Source organism: Vulpes lagopus, chromosome 2 (assembly GCF_018345385.1).
Source record: "Vulpes lagopus strain Blue_001 chromosome 2, ASM1834538v1, whole genome shotgun sequence".
Classification (NCBI taxonomy): domain Eukaryota; kingdom Metazoa; phylum Chordata; class Mammalia; order Carnivora; family Canidae; genus Vulpes; species Vulpes lagopus.
The window spans coordinates 94314000-94330527 of record NC_054825.1 but is presented as its reverse complement, the minus strand read 5'-3'; the positions used below and the strand labels follow the sequence as shown (position 1 = coordinate 94330527).

Below are 16528 nucleotides of genomic sequence, written 5' to 3'. Positions count from 1 at the left end.
GAACCTAAAAATAATCTACTGAAAAGGAGAAAAAAGCACTTCAAAAATTAATCACTTGCTTTATATTTTTTCATTTTTAAGAAATTGTTTCTTTGCAAGCAAAATTTTACTTTTAAAATGACAGATTAAGTAGATTACATACTAACCTTTCCTTTGGCATGTTTCAACATCGAAGGAGAGATGAAATTTGACTTTTCACTGTTCAAATCTGGCATTTCTAGCCGAAAACAAAAGGTAAGTCATCCATCACACATATCAGTGTGTGCGACCTCCCTCTAGTCTCTGTGATTTTACAACCATCTTTACTAACAAGAGTAAGGAACATAGGATGTGTTGCAGGTGTCTCATCCTATATCAAGCTTACTTTCCCAGGCAATTAGAGTCTGGAAGGCACATGATAACAATACCAGGAAAAGCTAGGCAGTGGGTAGAAAGTAAGCTCTCTCTCCATTTGTCACTAAACAGTCACTTTACAAACAGATTTATTTTTCCCCTAAGGATAAAAAGAGGGAAGAACAGGAAAGGAGGATGTTAGAAATTCACAGACGCACAGTAGCCCTGCTCAGTGTTGACCACGGAAACGAGAATGCTTCACCCACACATACACCCTGCCAAAGCTGGGCAAAATATCCTGGCACAGCTACGTAGCAGACTCTAGCATATACTAAAGAAGGAAAAGACAGCCATGGCAAAGCATCTATGAGCCGAGGAAGGTTTTTTCACTAATGTAAAGGAGTGTGATTCTCCTCTGGTATACCATCAATGTTCAAGAATCTCCTGTCACACTAAATATGAAGCAAATTTTTCTTTCTTTCTTTTTTTTAAAAAAGATTTTATTAATTAATTAATTTATTTGCAAGATAGAATATGAGCTGTGGGGAGAGGTAGAGGGAAAGGGAGAAGTAGGCTCCCCGCTGAGCTGGGAGCTGGCCCTGGGCCTTGATCCCAGGACCCTGAGATCATGACCTGAGCCAAAGGCAGACACTTAACCAACTAAGCCATCCAGGTGCCCCTAAATTTTTCTTCCATCTTCAACTGCAGGTGTAACACAAAATCTCCCTCCTCCACACTTAAAAACCTCTCAGCCTGCCATTACCCTCTGCTTTATAACATACAGAAACTTCAAAAAGGATCTATACCTATTTGGGTCACTTCCAATTACACATATATTAATATTCTTACTCTTCTTAAAATGGAGTGGACGCATGACACAATTATAAAAAGTATAAAATAATGCGTTGAAATAAGGCAGAAGAAGCTGATATCTATGTATTGTACCATCAAATTTAGCTTTGAGCTTCCTGGTAGGCAAAGAGAAAAATACAAAACACAATACCCTCAATACCAATTAAGCAAAACATATCAGTTCTTCAAGAGGGATAAATAATTTCATGGTTTTAAAATCTAAAAAGAGGGGCTTCTAAAAAGAGGGGCACCTGGGTGGCTCAGTGGTTGAGCATCTGCCTTTGGTTCACATAGTGATCCTGGAGTCCTGGGATCAAGCCCCATATCAAGCTTCTCTCGGGAAGCCTGCTTCTCCTCTGCCTATGTCTCTCATGAATAAGTAAAAAAAAATCTTAAATAAATAAATAAATAAATAAAATCTAAAAAGAATTGTTAACAATGGACTTTATACAAGGCACATTGAACAACATACTAAGGAACATCTTCAAAAAAAAAATCTTGAAAATTATTTACACTTCCAATGCTTGTTCTGACCTTTAAGAAATGAAAAAGGACAGTATTAAAATGTAATTTAGAAAAGGCAATTCTCCGAAAGAATAAACAAATCAGGTATGTAGTCTTATGGAAAGTTAATTTTAGGCAAAATGGTTGATAATGATCTCATAGATGATATTCTTAAATATAAATTCCTTCATCTGGCCTTGTGACACAAGCTGGACAAAGGATAATTCTAGGATAAAATTTTTGGTGAGCACTCAGTATCTTATGTAATTAACTAAAGAAATATTGTAGTGTTGGGACCCCTGGGTGGCTCAGCAGTTGAGCGTCTGCCTTTGGCTCAGGGTGTGATCCTGGCCCCAGGGATGAGTACCACATTGGGCTCTCCACAGGGAATCTGCTTCTCCCTCTGTCTGTGTCTCTGCCTCTCTCTCTCTCATGAATAAATAAAAAAAAACTTTAACAACAACAAAAAAATACTCTCGTGTTTTAGACATTGGGCCAGCAGGTGGCCAAGTTAACAAGGTACTGAGAAAGCTGGGACTCCTTGCATGAACCTGGGGACTGTACACTTCTGGAGAGAATATCAAAACAATATGAACTCACACTACTAGAAATACATGGTTTCCAATTTCAGTTGAGTCCTCTAAAATTTTGACCTGTTTGTATTTGAAATGCTCCTTTTCCCTTTCCTTCCCCCTCAAAGAATAGTTAAGAAAATAAAGGCATCTAAATATTATTTATTTTCTCCTCTTTCCCAAACTTAACTATATCACCACTCAGAAGAAAGCCTTTTCTGATTCAATGTGGCCTGGCCACGATTTGTTCTTGCCTCCTCAGCAACTCTGCTTCTTCAATTATCTTTAAAGTTCCTTTCTACCACTCTCTTCCATCATCTCTTAAAACTGCTCAAGTCTTCCTCATCCTAGAAAATGTTTCCGCTTAGAAGTGCATCTCTGTCTAGCTACAGTCCTCTCTCACCTTCTTTTCTCAGTCTCTAGAAACAATACTATACACCTGCAGCCTCTACTTTCTCCTGGCCTCTGCCCTTCCAATGGGTTTAGAAATGAAGAGATCCTTGAATAAGCCTTGGGAATAAAAGATACAGCATAGGGAATATAGTCCATGGTATTGTAGTAGCATTATGTGGTAACAGATGGCAGCTCCACTTGTGGTGAGCATAGCATAACACATAGGAATATTGAATCACTGTGTTGTACACCTGAAATTAATGTAATATTGTGTGTCTACTATACTCAAATTAAAAAGAAAAAGTAAAAGATGAACCTGAAAAAAACCTTTTTGTCCAGAAAATAAGGGAGTTTTCAGAGAATGATTGTACATATCAAAAGAACACAAAAGCCAGCTTGACAATTTAGAACAAAAATAAATAATGATAGTAAATAAGAGTAGATTAAAATGCACTGAATAAAATAGGAATTCATAAGTTCATATTCACATAAATAAATTCATGAGTAAATCAAAAATTTTATGATTAATAGGATATTTATAGAGTTTCAAAGCAACTTCCCATAAAATATTCATTAATTACACAGAAGAGAGGAGTAACTTTACAGTGGAGAAGTCTGAGATGTACAGTATTCATCTGGTGATCAAAATTAACATCATCAGTAATGGGACAAATTTAAATTATATACTTTTCAGGGCCACCTGGGTAGTTCAGTGGTTGAGCATCTGCTTTTGGATCAGGTCATGATCCCAGGGTCCTGAGATAGAGTCTTGCATTGGGCTCCCTGCATGGAGCCTACTTCTCCCTCTGCCTACTTCTCGCCTCTTTCTGTGTGTCTCTCATGAATAAACAAAAAAAAATATTTAAAGTTATATACCTTTTAGCAGTGCAGTGACAGGAATGCAGCATGACTTCTGGAATATTCCTAGCAAAGATGTGTAACTTAAATCTAATAATGAGGAAACATCAGTAAACCAAAACTAAAGGGCATTCTGTAAAACAACTGGATTTGTTATCTGCAAAACTGTCAGGATCATGAAGTCAAGGAAAGACTGAGGAACTATTCAGAGATGACTAATTCTATACTAGATCCTGTTGCTATGAAAGACTTTATTGGGACACTAAGTAAAATCAAATGGGCTCTGAGAGTTAAATGGTAGTCATGTGTCACTGTTAATCTCCTGGTTCTGATGGTTGTATTTTGGTCAAGTATAAGAGTATTCTTGTTTGTAGAAAATACACAGTAAAGTATTCAGAGGTTTTTTTGTTTGTTTGTTTTTTGTTTAAAATTTTCTATTTATTTATTTATTCATGAGAGACACAGAGAGAGAGGCAGAGACACAGGCAGAGGGAGAAGCAGGCTCCCTGCCAGGAGCCCTATACGGGACTCAATCTGGGACTCCCGGATCACACCCTGAGCCAAAGGCAGACACACAACTACTGAGCCACTGAGGCGTCCCTAAAGTATTCAGAGTTTTAAAAAAGAGAGAGAGAGATTCCTGGGGAGGCAGAAGCTAGGAGGAAATGGAGGCTACTGGTACAGAGCACCGTTTCTGTACCTCTCCCTTCCCTGTCAGCTCTGTATTGTCATTGTTCTCTTCCTGAAAATCTCTCCTCCCTTGGCTGCCATGACTTTGGTTCTTTCCTGATTCTTCTTCCCCTTTCTCCTTCTAATTTCCTTGTTTTCTCTATCCTTCTTCTGGAGCCTCTTTCTCATTTTCACCTTCCTCAAAGCTCTGCCCTTAACTTGTTCCTCTTTTCACTCTACATCCTCTTCCTTGGTGATCTCATCCACTTTTGTGGCTTTAACCATAGCTATTGCTGACAAATCACAAATCTACCATCCTTTCCAGATCTTTCACTTAAGGGCTCTCTCAACTTTCTGCTCCCATAGATACCTCAAATTCAACTACTCTAAAACTCACATTTTCCCAATCTGTCCTTCCTTGTTTCTTCCTATTTCGTACAAAATGGAAACCTGGGAGTCTTTATTGATTTCCCCTCCTTGATCTTCATAACCAGTTGGTAAATCCTAATCTCCCTACTAAACTTCTGTCAAATCCATTCTCCTTTGTATCTCCATTGACATTTCCTTTAGTAAAGCTCTTACCATTTCTTGACTAAATTGATTAAATTTGCTTCTTCTCCACCACTTTCCCAACTATCAATAGCGTACCAACTTGTGTCCCAATTTCTAGTCTGACTTCTTTTCTAAATCTGTCCTCTTCAAAATTTTCAGGTTACCCTTTTCAAAATATAAATCTGATTGTGTTTCCTTTCTGTTTAAAATCCTTCACTGGCCAGACACCTAGGTGGCTCAGTGGTTGAGAATCTGCCTTCAGCTCAGGTGGTGATCTGGGGGTCCTGGGATCAAATCCCTCATCGGGGTCCCTCCTTCACTGGCTCACCATGTTTACAAAATAGAATCTATATTTCTTGCCATGGTAAGCCTGTGCCTTCATGACATGGGCCTTTCCTCCCTTTTCAGCTTGATCTTTCCTCATTCCTTTTCCCTGACCATATATTCCAGAATTCATAATATGTTTAAGTTCCCTGAGCATACTTTGTTTTCTACATCAATACTTTTGCTCATATTCACTCGTCTTTGTCCTCTAATGGGGTAAATTTCAGTGTTACCTGCTTTGGAAGGTATGAGGTTATGCTCACTTCTTTCTCTGGCCCAGAGAAAGGTAGTGACAGTTTTCCGTAACTTCTCCATTCACACCTACTCCTATGGTTGCATTTATCAAACTGAATGGTAACCACCACATGAACTTCTTGGTAGAGGAATTATAGTTTAGCTCTGATCATCAAGGACAATAGCAGAGAGCCTGACTCAGAGAAAGTGCTCACTAAACATCTGTTTAATTATGACAGACACCTGAACACATCTTCTTCTTTACCAACAGAGTTGTATCTGTTGACCAAAAATTGAAAATAATACAGTATATTTATTTATCCAGGAATAGGGGATATCATTTGTTTGTTTCCCTGTTTGAATAGCCTCATATCACATTTTAAATTCATTGTAAACAGTTTCTCCTCTTCAACATACTATTCACAATTTGTTTATTGATCTTTTTTGTTCAGCCTTTTATAATATACAAGTTAAAAAATGTGCCAGAGGATCACAGATAACAGAGGAAACTGCCCTCAAAGTATTCAACATAAATACAGAATAATCTATCCAATTCTAAAGAAAAGCCTTCATCTAAGGCCACATGCTATGGATGTAACTGTTATGTAGGAAGAATATGCCAAGCCGACTGTGCTGCTCAAAATTAGCAAATCAACAAGAGATACCTCTTCTCCCTTTATTTGCGCACCTTCATTCTAGGACATTCTTATATTTACTTCATACCCGCTCACTTAAATTAAGGACATCTGCTTATTTAAGATTGGGATAGCCTGGGCAGCCCCGGTGGCGCAGCGGTTTAGCGCCGCCTGCAGCCCGGGGTGTGATCCTGGAGACCTGGAATCGAGTCCCACATCGGGCTCCCTGCATGGAGCCTGCTTCTCCCTCTGCCTGTATCTCTGCCTCTCTCTTGCTCTCTCTGAATGAATAAATAAATAAAACTAAAAAAAATTAAAAAAAGGATTGGGATAGCCTGACAACAATAATAATATCTCATATTTATCTAGCTCTATTTCATCTGCACAATAGACTTAAGGGATTGTTTTTATACATTTTATCCTGATGGCTCTCTAAGCATGGCTAGTTCTGTGAACGCACTGGGCCCATCCTATCCCCGATCCCTGGAATCCAGCTCTAGGTATCCTTTTTAAATCTTCTCATCCTTCTGTACTGTACTATACACAACCCCTGATCACTTGCTATAGAGATGGTACCATAAAGACATCTGAGTAAGTGTTATCTCCCACTCTTGACCACAGCCTGCACAGGGATGGAATTCTTTTTTCTTTCATTAATAAGGGTCTCCTTTCTGATCTTTATTTTTCTGTACTGAGGGGGATGGGGAAAAAATGAAGCCTCACCTAGAGTTTCATATGGAATGTACATCTAAAGTTGAAAGTTCATTTTCTCTAAGAAAGGAGTTTTCTTATTAGATGGTAACAAGCACAAATATGGAGGTAGAGCTACATAGATCCAAGGAAGAAATCAGATCAAGTAAGAAAATGGCTTTATCCAAGATTTCCAGAGAAATGTGAAGATCAGGTAAGTTGGGAGCAAGAAAAGTTGAAAAGAAGAGGCTTCTATTGTTCAGAGGCTTCCTGATATTTAAGAGGTCAGAGATAGAACAGTTCTTGGTCATATCAAAGTGCCAGAGCATAGTCAGAGTAAGTGAGTTGCTGAAGTGAAGGGAAAAGAGACAAAGTTGGTGTCACTGAACTAAGAGGTTAGATATCAATGAGTCACACACATGAATATTGGAACCGACCAGAAGTATGGCAAGAGTCAATATTGAAAGGAGGACTATCAGCAGTAAGAATGAGTTGTCAGTGACAGAAGAGTCTCCTGGAAGGTGCTAAATGACAGCAGCAAAGTTGGGAGGAATGTAGCATGACTGAATGATATAAACCTCACAGGAGAGAGGAATGTATGAAGGTGATCCATGCTGTTTAAAAACAATCAATCAAACAAACAAATGAGCTTTGGTTCAAAAAAGTATCTAACACAAAATTGAATTAGTCTTGGCTTTGTTATTAACAAATATGGTCTTGAGCAAGTCATGTTATTTTCCTCAGCATTTGTTTTCTTATTTGTAGCATGAGAAGGATTCTTAAAATCTACAGAACATGCTGCACTTTTAACCATGAGTTTCCTTTTTGTCTCCTGTTACCAGATTTTGGGTCATAAATCTATACCTGATTACCTGATTTCATGGACTTGCTCAATATTTATCAGCTAACAAGGGCCAATGTCTTAAGAATCTGTCCCTTTGGTGGCAGTTTAACCAAAAGCAGGTAAAAGTTAGTTGTATATACCATCTCCTTTTTCTCTGAAACACTGTTATGAGGTAAATAATATAGTAGTGATCATTCCCACTTTGCAAATAAAACTGAAATGAACATATGGTATTTCCCATAGTCTTTTGTGTATTTATTTTTTCAAATGATTAACTTTTTGCATATATATGTATGTCTCTTCTGACAAACTATGGGACCCCTGAGGATAATAATAGTAATAGCAATAATAATAATTATAATTCCTTTAATTTATGTATTCTTAGTACCAACACCAGTGTCTGACACATAATAGACATATGTGCTTACCAGTGTATAAATGACCATGTCTTCATTAGAACACAAAATAAATTACTTGGTAATTTAAAAATTTCTCCCCCAAAACTTTTTGTACTCTAGTTGCTAATTTAAGCTTTTATCTGAATCATTTAGATAATTACCTTGAATCTTCAATTTCCTGGCCATGAAGTGACCAGATTAGATAATTCTAAAATTGATAAATGAGAATTTCTACCTAAACCAATAAATTCTCTTCACTAAAACATTAACACCATATTTGGTACAACAATGCTTCAAAGTCTAAGAAAGCAAAACTTCCCATGAGACTGAAGGGTCTTAAAATTATAATTTTTCTTATAAATTCAGATCTCAAATGTTATATGGACAGTCATAGAGAACAACTAGGCATGAAAAGCAAATAGAATAAATAAATTTGGACACATTAATTACATAAATATTCCTACATAAAAATTTTAATGATAGCTCTTTGATGGATAAGGCAGCCACATCCTTTTGGCTTTATGTCTCAGCCTGATTCTGTTTTGCAAGCATAGCCTCTCTAAAACCTTCTCCCACTGAAATGTTGCTTCCAATCTAATATCAGAACACATGAACTGTGAGTTGTTTTTCTTGTGGTGGTAGGTGCTCAATAAACTATTCCATCCTCCACTGTGATTTCCCAGCCCTCTGTGGTCTTATGATGGGGCATGCTGAATATATGGCTTCTGACAAATCTCTCCATGATGATACCACTGTAGCCATTACCAGGAAAGTCATCTATAAATCCACCAGTCATTGTATATTAGCACCATAGATCACGAGGAGAAAAATTGTAGTGCCTGAAGAGAAATGGCAACTGCTAAACAACATGATAGAAACATAAAAGAGGAATTGCCATCCCCATCTACCCCATGCAGGCCAACTATTTGTTCCAAAGGTAATGAAGTGACAGGGTGATTGGTGGCACAGAGGAATGGAGAAGAGTTCTGGCTGTCTCAAAATAATGAAGATGTCTCTTTCTTTTTATCCTTGTATTTCTCCTTGATCCTTTGCACATGGTAGCTATTTGCTAAATACTGATTAAATAACTTACAAAATGGTTTAATATGGTTACAAATGGTTTCCTTTAATGGTCTAGCGAATATAGGAAAAAATAACAAATATAGAAACTCAAAAGTATAGCGATCTGGTGCCATATTCAGTAGGAATAAATGCCCTTATGTTTTTCAACTGGCTTCAAAATTACCACTGTATCCCAGCACATGTAACGATAATCATAATGATTACTTTGTATATTTTTAGAAAGATCTATAAATCTAGCACTCTTTTTTTAAAAGTCAGAAGCCTGTATGGTATAGTTTGCAAAGTTCACCTTGTAAAGTGTTTAAGAAGTAAAGTACAGCATAAGGAATACAACAAATAATATTATAGTAACTTTGCATAGTGATAGAGGATAACTAGACCTATGGAGATTATCACTTAATAATGTATGAAAACATCAAATAACTATATTGCACACCTGAAACTAGTAGAATAATGTATAGAAGCTACAATTCAATTTTTAAAATGTAAAAAGTTGGAGTTTAAAGAAGCCAACTCTCAAGTAACCAGGTAAGTCAGCTAGAGAATCAAGGTTCTGAATGAATAAGGTTTTATTTGGATGTGAACACTTTTTTTTTTAAATCATAAGTAGAATACTTCATAACTATCCCTGGCTTTATTTCTGTCTATACACCAATGCTTGCTAATAATGTGTGTGCCTTTAGCTAAAGTACCCATTGAATTAAATATATTAAATCTTAGTTCATGCTGTTTAAACCTAAAGAATCATGGTTTTAAAAACTACTCATGTCATGCCTGTAAATTACGTCAAAATTCTCCATGATTGCAAGACAAAAAACAGTTCAAAATCCTCCTTGTCCCTGACAAAGGAACACCTTTTATTGTTCCCAGCTATTTCAACAGCCTAGTACATAGAATTCCATGCAACTAACATTTTCATAGTTTCCCCCTTCCATTTAATAGATCTCCTTTATATGTTTCAGTAAAATTCATGTTAATTATCTTTGAATCACATCAAACTCTACTTGGGCATATCTTTCTTGAAACCAAAACTCTTTGGCACGTGCTTCAAGATTCTCCACTTTTTATCCTTATATCAATAAACAGTCACAGAGTCACAGAATATAGGAAACCACATTTGAGTTGCTATCTTTATTATTAGTTCTTGGATCACACTCTCCACTCCAGCCAAGTTAACCTACTTACTTTATCCCCTATAGGGACATTCTTACTATTGCTTCTAACTTTTGCAAATGTAATGTTAAACAAAATTCTTTTCTCTGGATGTTTTTCTAGCTAATTACAGTCACCAATATTTTCTTTAATGTTCCCTAAACACGTATAAGCTCATGTATCTAAATGTCTACATGTATCTTTTACTTGTTTTACATGTGTTCAAACTGTACCTCTTTTATAGTGTAAAGTACTTAATAACTGAGACCAGGTCTTCAAATTTTTTATATACACCTTTTGGTATAGTAAATCTTCAATTAGAGTTGAATATCTGATGGCTTTTCATTTAAATCACCTATATTGATATATTTCTCTATAAAGTGGTATGGTGCATATTGGAAAAGCATACTGTCAAGGAAATTTATAAAGGCTGAGTGACCACCAGAGTTAGACAGGAAGTAATTTGCTGGTGATGAACGATAGGATTTTATGCTTGACCCTTTCTTACTTAGTTTCGATGTATATAATTAAATCCTAAAGGACATAAAGCTGATCCTAAGATGATGTTAAAATGAATTAAATAATCAAATCCCAGAACTTACTGATAAGGTAGATTTAAGCTAATAATTTTACATTTAAAAGGAAATAAAAAACAAAGTCCTACTCTGAAAAAAATAACAATATCAATATGAATAACTGCCCAAGCATAAAAAGTAGGAGATATGACCCAGCAGTAGTACATATCTTTTAAAAGACTTCTGGATAATAACTTATCTAAGACCTACTCGAGTTGTCTGTGATGATGCAGGAATTAAAAACTCAAATAAATCGGTGAGAGAACTGGTGAGGTATAGCATAAAGGACAGAGAATTTAGTGATGACAAATATCACATGGAACAGGAATTTAAGTTGTTTTTGGATGATTCCCAGTGGTTGATGGAGAATTAGTGGAAATTTCAGGGAGTCGAATCATTATATACAAAAGCTGACTAATAGGTGAAATTCTGCTTCTGAATTTAAGTCCTATATTCTCCCACTCTCACTAGAAATCCTAATCACAAATAGGAAACTCAGAGCATATGGGAACTACTTTTTGGCAAAGATAGTGGTGCTTTAATCATCTTTAGTTGGTTGACCTAAATAATCTTTGAAGACACTCCCATGGCTTATTTTGTGACAAAAATAGAGCAATTTATTAAAGTAACTTATTGTGAAATAGTTTGAAATCAAGATAAGAAAGATATGAAAAAAGTTGCTGGTGCATAGGTATAAAATACGGTATTTAGTAGAAATAAAATTCTTATATGTACCTTCAGTAGCTAAAGTAATAGTTCACTGACCCTGGAGGATTTTCATCTGATGTCATTAGACTTTTAGAGTATGTTTTATATCAAATAGAAAAAAAGGCTTCTAATAAGTAAAGGATGAAATTTTGAAAGCTCCCAAAAAGGGCAAATTCACATAAAATGTAAGCATCAAAAAAAGGTGCACTACAATGAAAATGTAACTGTTAACAAAAAAGCACCTTATAGTGAAGAGTACTGTATAGGAGCATAATTAAATTCTTTATCATAACAATACTCACCTGACCCTATAAGACAAAACACTGACAGAGAAAGGCTTAACACAAGTGAAAATGTATCCAATCAAAAAAAATTTTTTTGAAGCTACAAATTCAGGGAATATTCTTTATTGGATTTGCTCAATGCTCTTAACGTAATCAACTAGGAGTATTTTAAAGTATTGCTTTCTATAACTTTTTGAAATAAGTTTCATTCTTGATGGGGAATCTGCATTTCATTCCAAGGATGAAATTCAGTGTCCTTGGCCAAGATATTCTTCACAGAAGTAGGCTATTTTTGTATTTTATGCTTAGCATATTTAAAGACACATACTTCAGGTGAGCAGCTTGCTCCAAAATCCACTCAATTTTTACTTGTGAATAAAGCTCAATCATTCAGTACCCATCCTACCTCAATATTCTCCTCAAGAACCAATCCTGGAAGTTTTCTGGAGAGCCCACTGCAGGTAACCACATGTACACCAATTCTTTTGAGTCAGGGAAACTGACAGCTGTCATGGCCAGAGGATAAGTGTGGCACAAATTATGTGGGAGAAGACTGAAAATCACATAAAAAACTATAACAACAGAATTCTAGCTAGATTAAAAAACAAACAACAAACAGAAAATATCTCCAGGCTTAACTGCAATATAAAATAAAATAATAAAAGGATATAAAAACAATTGGGGTATTCAAATAACAGGATGCCCCAACTGTGATTGTAAAGTCCATCAAAATTAACCGTGGAAATGAAGATACACCAGCCTAGTCACTTGGTACTTTTGATTATTAACTGTACTAGCCTAACTTCTAATTAAAAAAAAAAAAAAAAAGATGATAAATTGGCTAATTTGGAAAGGAGAGGTGAAGGTCACTGGAGGTTCCAGAATTTCTAAGCTCCAAATTGCTAATATCCAAACTGGCCTCTTTCCTGAATAGTGCCCAGATGGCAGAGACACCACCGATATGTGGTCTTAGCTTCTTTTTGACAAGGAACTGTCACCAGTAGGTGACCCCATCAGTCTGAAGGCAGGAAAATTACTAAATGATGCAAGAAAATGCCTGCAGGCCAGTACACCATGAGTCCCTGAGATGAGCAGGAGGGCAGAACCTTAGGAAAAATGAATTTTCAGTTGGAGCTTATACAGAAGAGACTGTTATCTTTCTTTGCAGATAGAAGAAAATAAAATCAATTTAGTTTCCACAGATATTATGTCTAATAAAAGAAACAAATTCTCCTTTAGAGTAAGGCCATATAAAAAAGGCAAGGTGAATGGTGTAAACTCTTGGTAATAGACACCAAAGTTAGCTCTATTGCTGTTCTATGAACACAATGTAGTCTGGAGTCAACTTCTATAATACCATGGAGACATTATCTCTGCCACACACATCAGTCAGAAGGCAAAAAGGAAATAAAGTAATTCAAAGTAATATAAGGGTGAAATTTTAATGTGAGTCCTTCCTGAACAAAATTGGCAAATACAAGTCCAATTAATTTTCCAAAAACATAGTTCTACTTGTCAGAAAGCAACTCACTATTAGCAATTATTTTTAAGCAAAATGATGGAACTGGAAAACAAATTGAAGTTTATCTTCTCTCTACTCTTCTCTGTTCCAAAATAAATAAATATTATATTAAAACATGGAAAATAAAACTAGTGTATAAAAGTATGAAGTATTACTTCTAGATAGAGGAATTTGTATCTCTCATCTCTATAAACAATTAAACCTAGCTTAATGGAGAGAATTATTTAATACATGTCACATCCCATCTAGATTTCACTGTTCCCTTTTAGAAAGATCTAATGCTGATAACTAACACATCTTGAATTTATGCTTTCAAGTTGTTCTGCCTAAACACTAGAGAAAACTATATTAAGCATTAAAGTATAGGAAATTAACAGTAGACATCAATATGCATGAAATTAACATTTGAACCTAAAAGTGTGTCTTTAAAAAGTTATATGAGATTTTTGTTGGAAAAGGGATATGCCATTCATTATTAAAAATCAAGATTCAGAAACATGAGTCGGTTGTTAGAAGTCACAATATTGCAGCAGAAAGTTTTTTTTTCCAAAAGCAAACTCTGAAATTATTATGTATTATTCTACATTATTTTTGTTTGTCCTGAAAGCTCTGCTCCCTTTATAATATTAAATCATTGGTTTTCATTAACAATCACCATATAACCACTTAAGTAAGAATGCTTCTTTATTTCTAAAATCAGACTTCACACCAGTAACTGAATATTGTGTAACTGTTAAAAGAATATGAAGTCATACCTTTCTTTCTTGGCCTTTTTTTTTTCAATAATTTGATAGTAAGAAATATGAATGCAGCAATATTCTCAAGATTCTCTTCTATATGTCAGCATATATACATGAACTGTTCTAGGCATTAATGCTTAAATCAGGCTCTTGGTTTCTTCAGAAACATAAGCATATAAGAGAGTTAAGAGTAGTTGACTCAAAAGTCTCATTTTATCCCCAAATGTATACAGGTCCCTCTCAGAGGAGGAGAGTAAAAGAAATCTTTATAAGAAATACTTTGTGAATTTAAGTGAGTAAAGCCATAAAAATCAATGTTTTTAATCTTAAGTAAATCTATTTCATTTTTAAAAGCCATTTTAAGACAAATGTCTACTATCCTTTTATTAGTAATGGATCTAACTAAATTCTAATAAGCAAAGTCACTGTGTAAGAAGAAAAAGACTAGACCAAAACTCAAATCCAAGAAGTCACCAGTGCTATTTCTCAAAAACAAGAAAATTCTTGGGAGGAGTGATGACATCTGGACAATTTTAACATATATAATAGAAAATAAATGGTTTAAACTATTTACTTTTCAAAAAATAAAATAAACTATTTACTTTTCCATTGTATCTCAGACACTCTAGAATTTGAAATAAGTTTCTGATATACAGAGGGAGATGACTGCATTAATCCAACATTCACAGGTGAGCTTTGGATGTGAAAGAAGGGCCATATTAAGACAAAGAACCTTCAGCTGTTCAAGACAAGACCAAGCTTTCGAGCCCAATGCAGGAGATAGCATGTTTTTTTTTTTTTTTTGGTTTTGTATTTGTTTTCCTAATTGCTCATATTGGATTAGTCTGCTAAGCTTGGAAAATCATAGCCAGTCTCTTAACAGGAGTACACCACCTTGGGCAAACAAGCCTTTCAAACACAGACTCAGAATGTGAAGGCAAATATCTGAGTCCAGAAATTACAGTTGGACACTGTTTATGGAGAGTTCCTATCTTATAGGCTCCTCCTATCTCCCAAGCACCACGGGACACAGTTTTCCTACACCATTATTACAGAACGAGGATAAGAGGCAATGGCTTGGTGGGTGTGTACTGACAAGGGGTGAAGTCTGTTTCCCACAGTGCTGTTAACAGACAGACAATACTAGGATCACGATGGCACATCATGCAACGGACTCGCCTTTCTCTGTACCTTTCTTTCCCAAATGCAATGCCTACCTTCTGTGTGGACTGCAGAGACATAGGTCCAATTGTAACGTTTGACTATGTCAAGCATTGCCCTTGCTTGCAAAGTGTCAGAAGGGACAACCCTCAGGAAGTATTTGTACAAAGTTTTGTCACTCAGGTCGATGCTCGTAGCAGAATATGCAATCTGGGGGATGTCGAAGAGCTGGAGCAGGTTCTGCACTTGAATGGCCACGGAGCTGGAGCCCGGGCCGATCACCCCCGCAATAGGCTTCTTAGTCCTGCCTGAGGGGAGGGACTGGCCGTCAGGCAGGCACCGGTTGAGCCCATCCTTCTCGTCTCGAATGGAAATCAGGGAGTCCCTGATGAACTCGATGCTCTGCTCCAGAGCCACGGAGGAGTGCCAGCAGGAGTCTCGGATCTCACTGCCCAGAGTGATGTTGGGCAGGAGCACGGGGTCCGCGTTAATCTTATCCAACGTGTGGAACATGGCCTCCACCCTCTGGATGCCGTACTGCTCCCTGATCTCTCCACACTTCCTCTCGGGCACCTTCTCGGCCGGGGGCTGGTGGTGGACTGAAAAGAGGGCCCCAATGATGACATCTCCGTCCATCCTGGCCACCGAGCGCTGAGACGAGGCTTCCGCCAGCGGCACCCCCGCGCCGGGTCCCCGAGGAAGAAGGGACACCTCCAGAAGGATCGCCGGGAGAAGAGCCCAGAGCAGCCGGGCCATGGTGCCGAGGACGCGGTGCGCAGCCCGCCCGCCGCGTCCCCGCGCGGGTCCCGCCGGCCGCCTCCGGGGCGCGCAGCCGAGGCAGATGCCCGACGCCGGCCTCTCCCAGCCGCGCTGCCTGCCTCTCGCCGCCGGCACCCCGCCTGCTTCTCCTCCTCCGTCCCCTCCTGGGCCCCCGGGGCCACCTCCTTGTCCTGGAGGCGTCTCTAGGGGAATCCGAGCCCCCTTCTGCTCCGGTGCATCAAAGTAAACTGGTCACGAGTACAATGGGCGTCGTGGTGGCAGCCGTGAGCTGGACGCTGCCGACAAAAAAAAGGATGAAAAGCGAAGCTCCGTTATCACAGGACCTTTATTCAAAACTCCGGGTCAGTGATGTTAATAGCTGCCCGGTCCGTTTCATTCCGGCACATCAAGGTATCGGCTTGGGGGGCAGCTATGGTCAGGGCGGGGGACGGTGCGTCCTGCCCGCAGTGCCCTCAGCGGTCCCTGGAGGCGCAAAGCCCCGCCGACCCTCCCCTTCCTCCAGCTGCGAGCCTTTTCCAGGACCCCAAATACCCATTACGCTTACAGGCTTGGGGCGGGGGAGGGAATAAAATGGAGGAGGAGCTAAATCGTTTAACCCACGAGAACTTTCCGGATTTGAAAAAGATCAACTTTTCCCAGAAGAAATTTGGAGACTCATTATGAAG

At 37.8% G+C, this 16528-nt stretch overlaps 1 protein-coding gene across 3 annotated transcripts in view; it reads right to left on the bottom strand.

The window, feature by feature from the left end:
- The window catches only part of GRM1 (glutamate metabotropic receptor 1), a 387183-nt gene extending 371219 nt beyond the window's left edge, over positions 1–15964 (bottom strand). For all 3 annotated transcript variants that reach the window (XM_041735611.1, XM_041735625.1, XM_041735617.1), the window contains exon 1: positions 15140–15964. In XM_041735611.1, coding sequence (XP_041591545.1) covers positions 15140–15839 — 700 coding nt within the window. In that variant the 5' untranslated portion in view covers positions 15840–15964. The remainder of the gene's footprint in view (positions 1–15139) is intronic.
- Between the last annotated feature and the right edge of the window lie 564 nt (positions 15965–16528).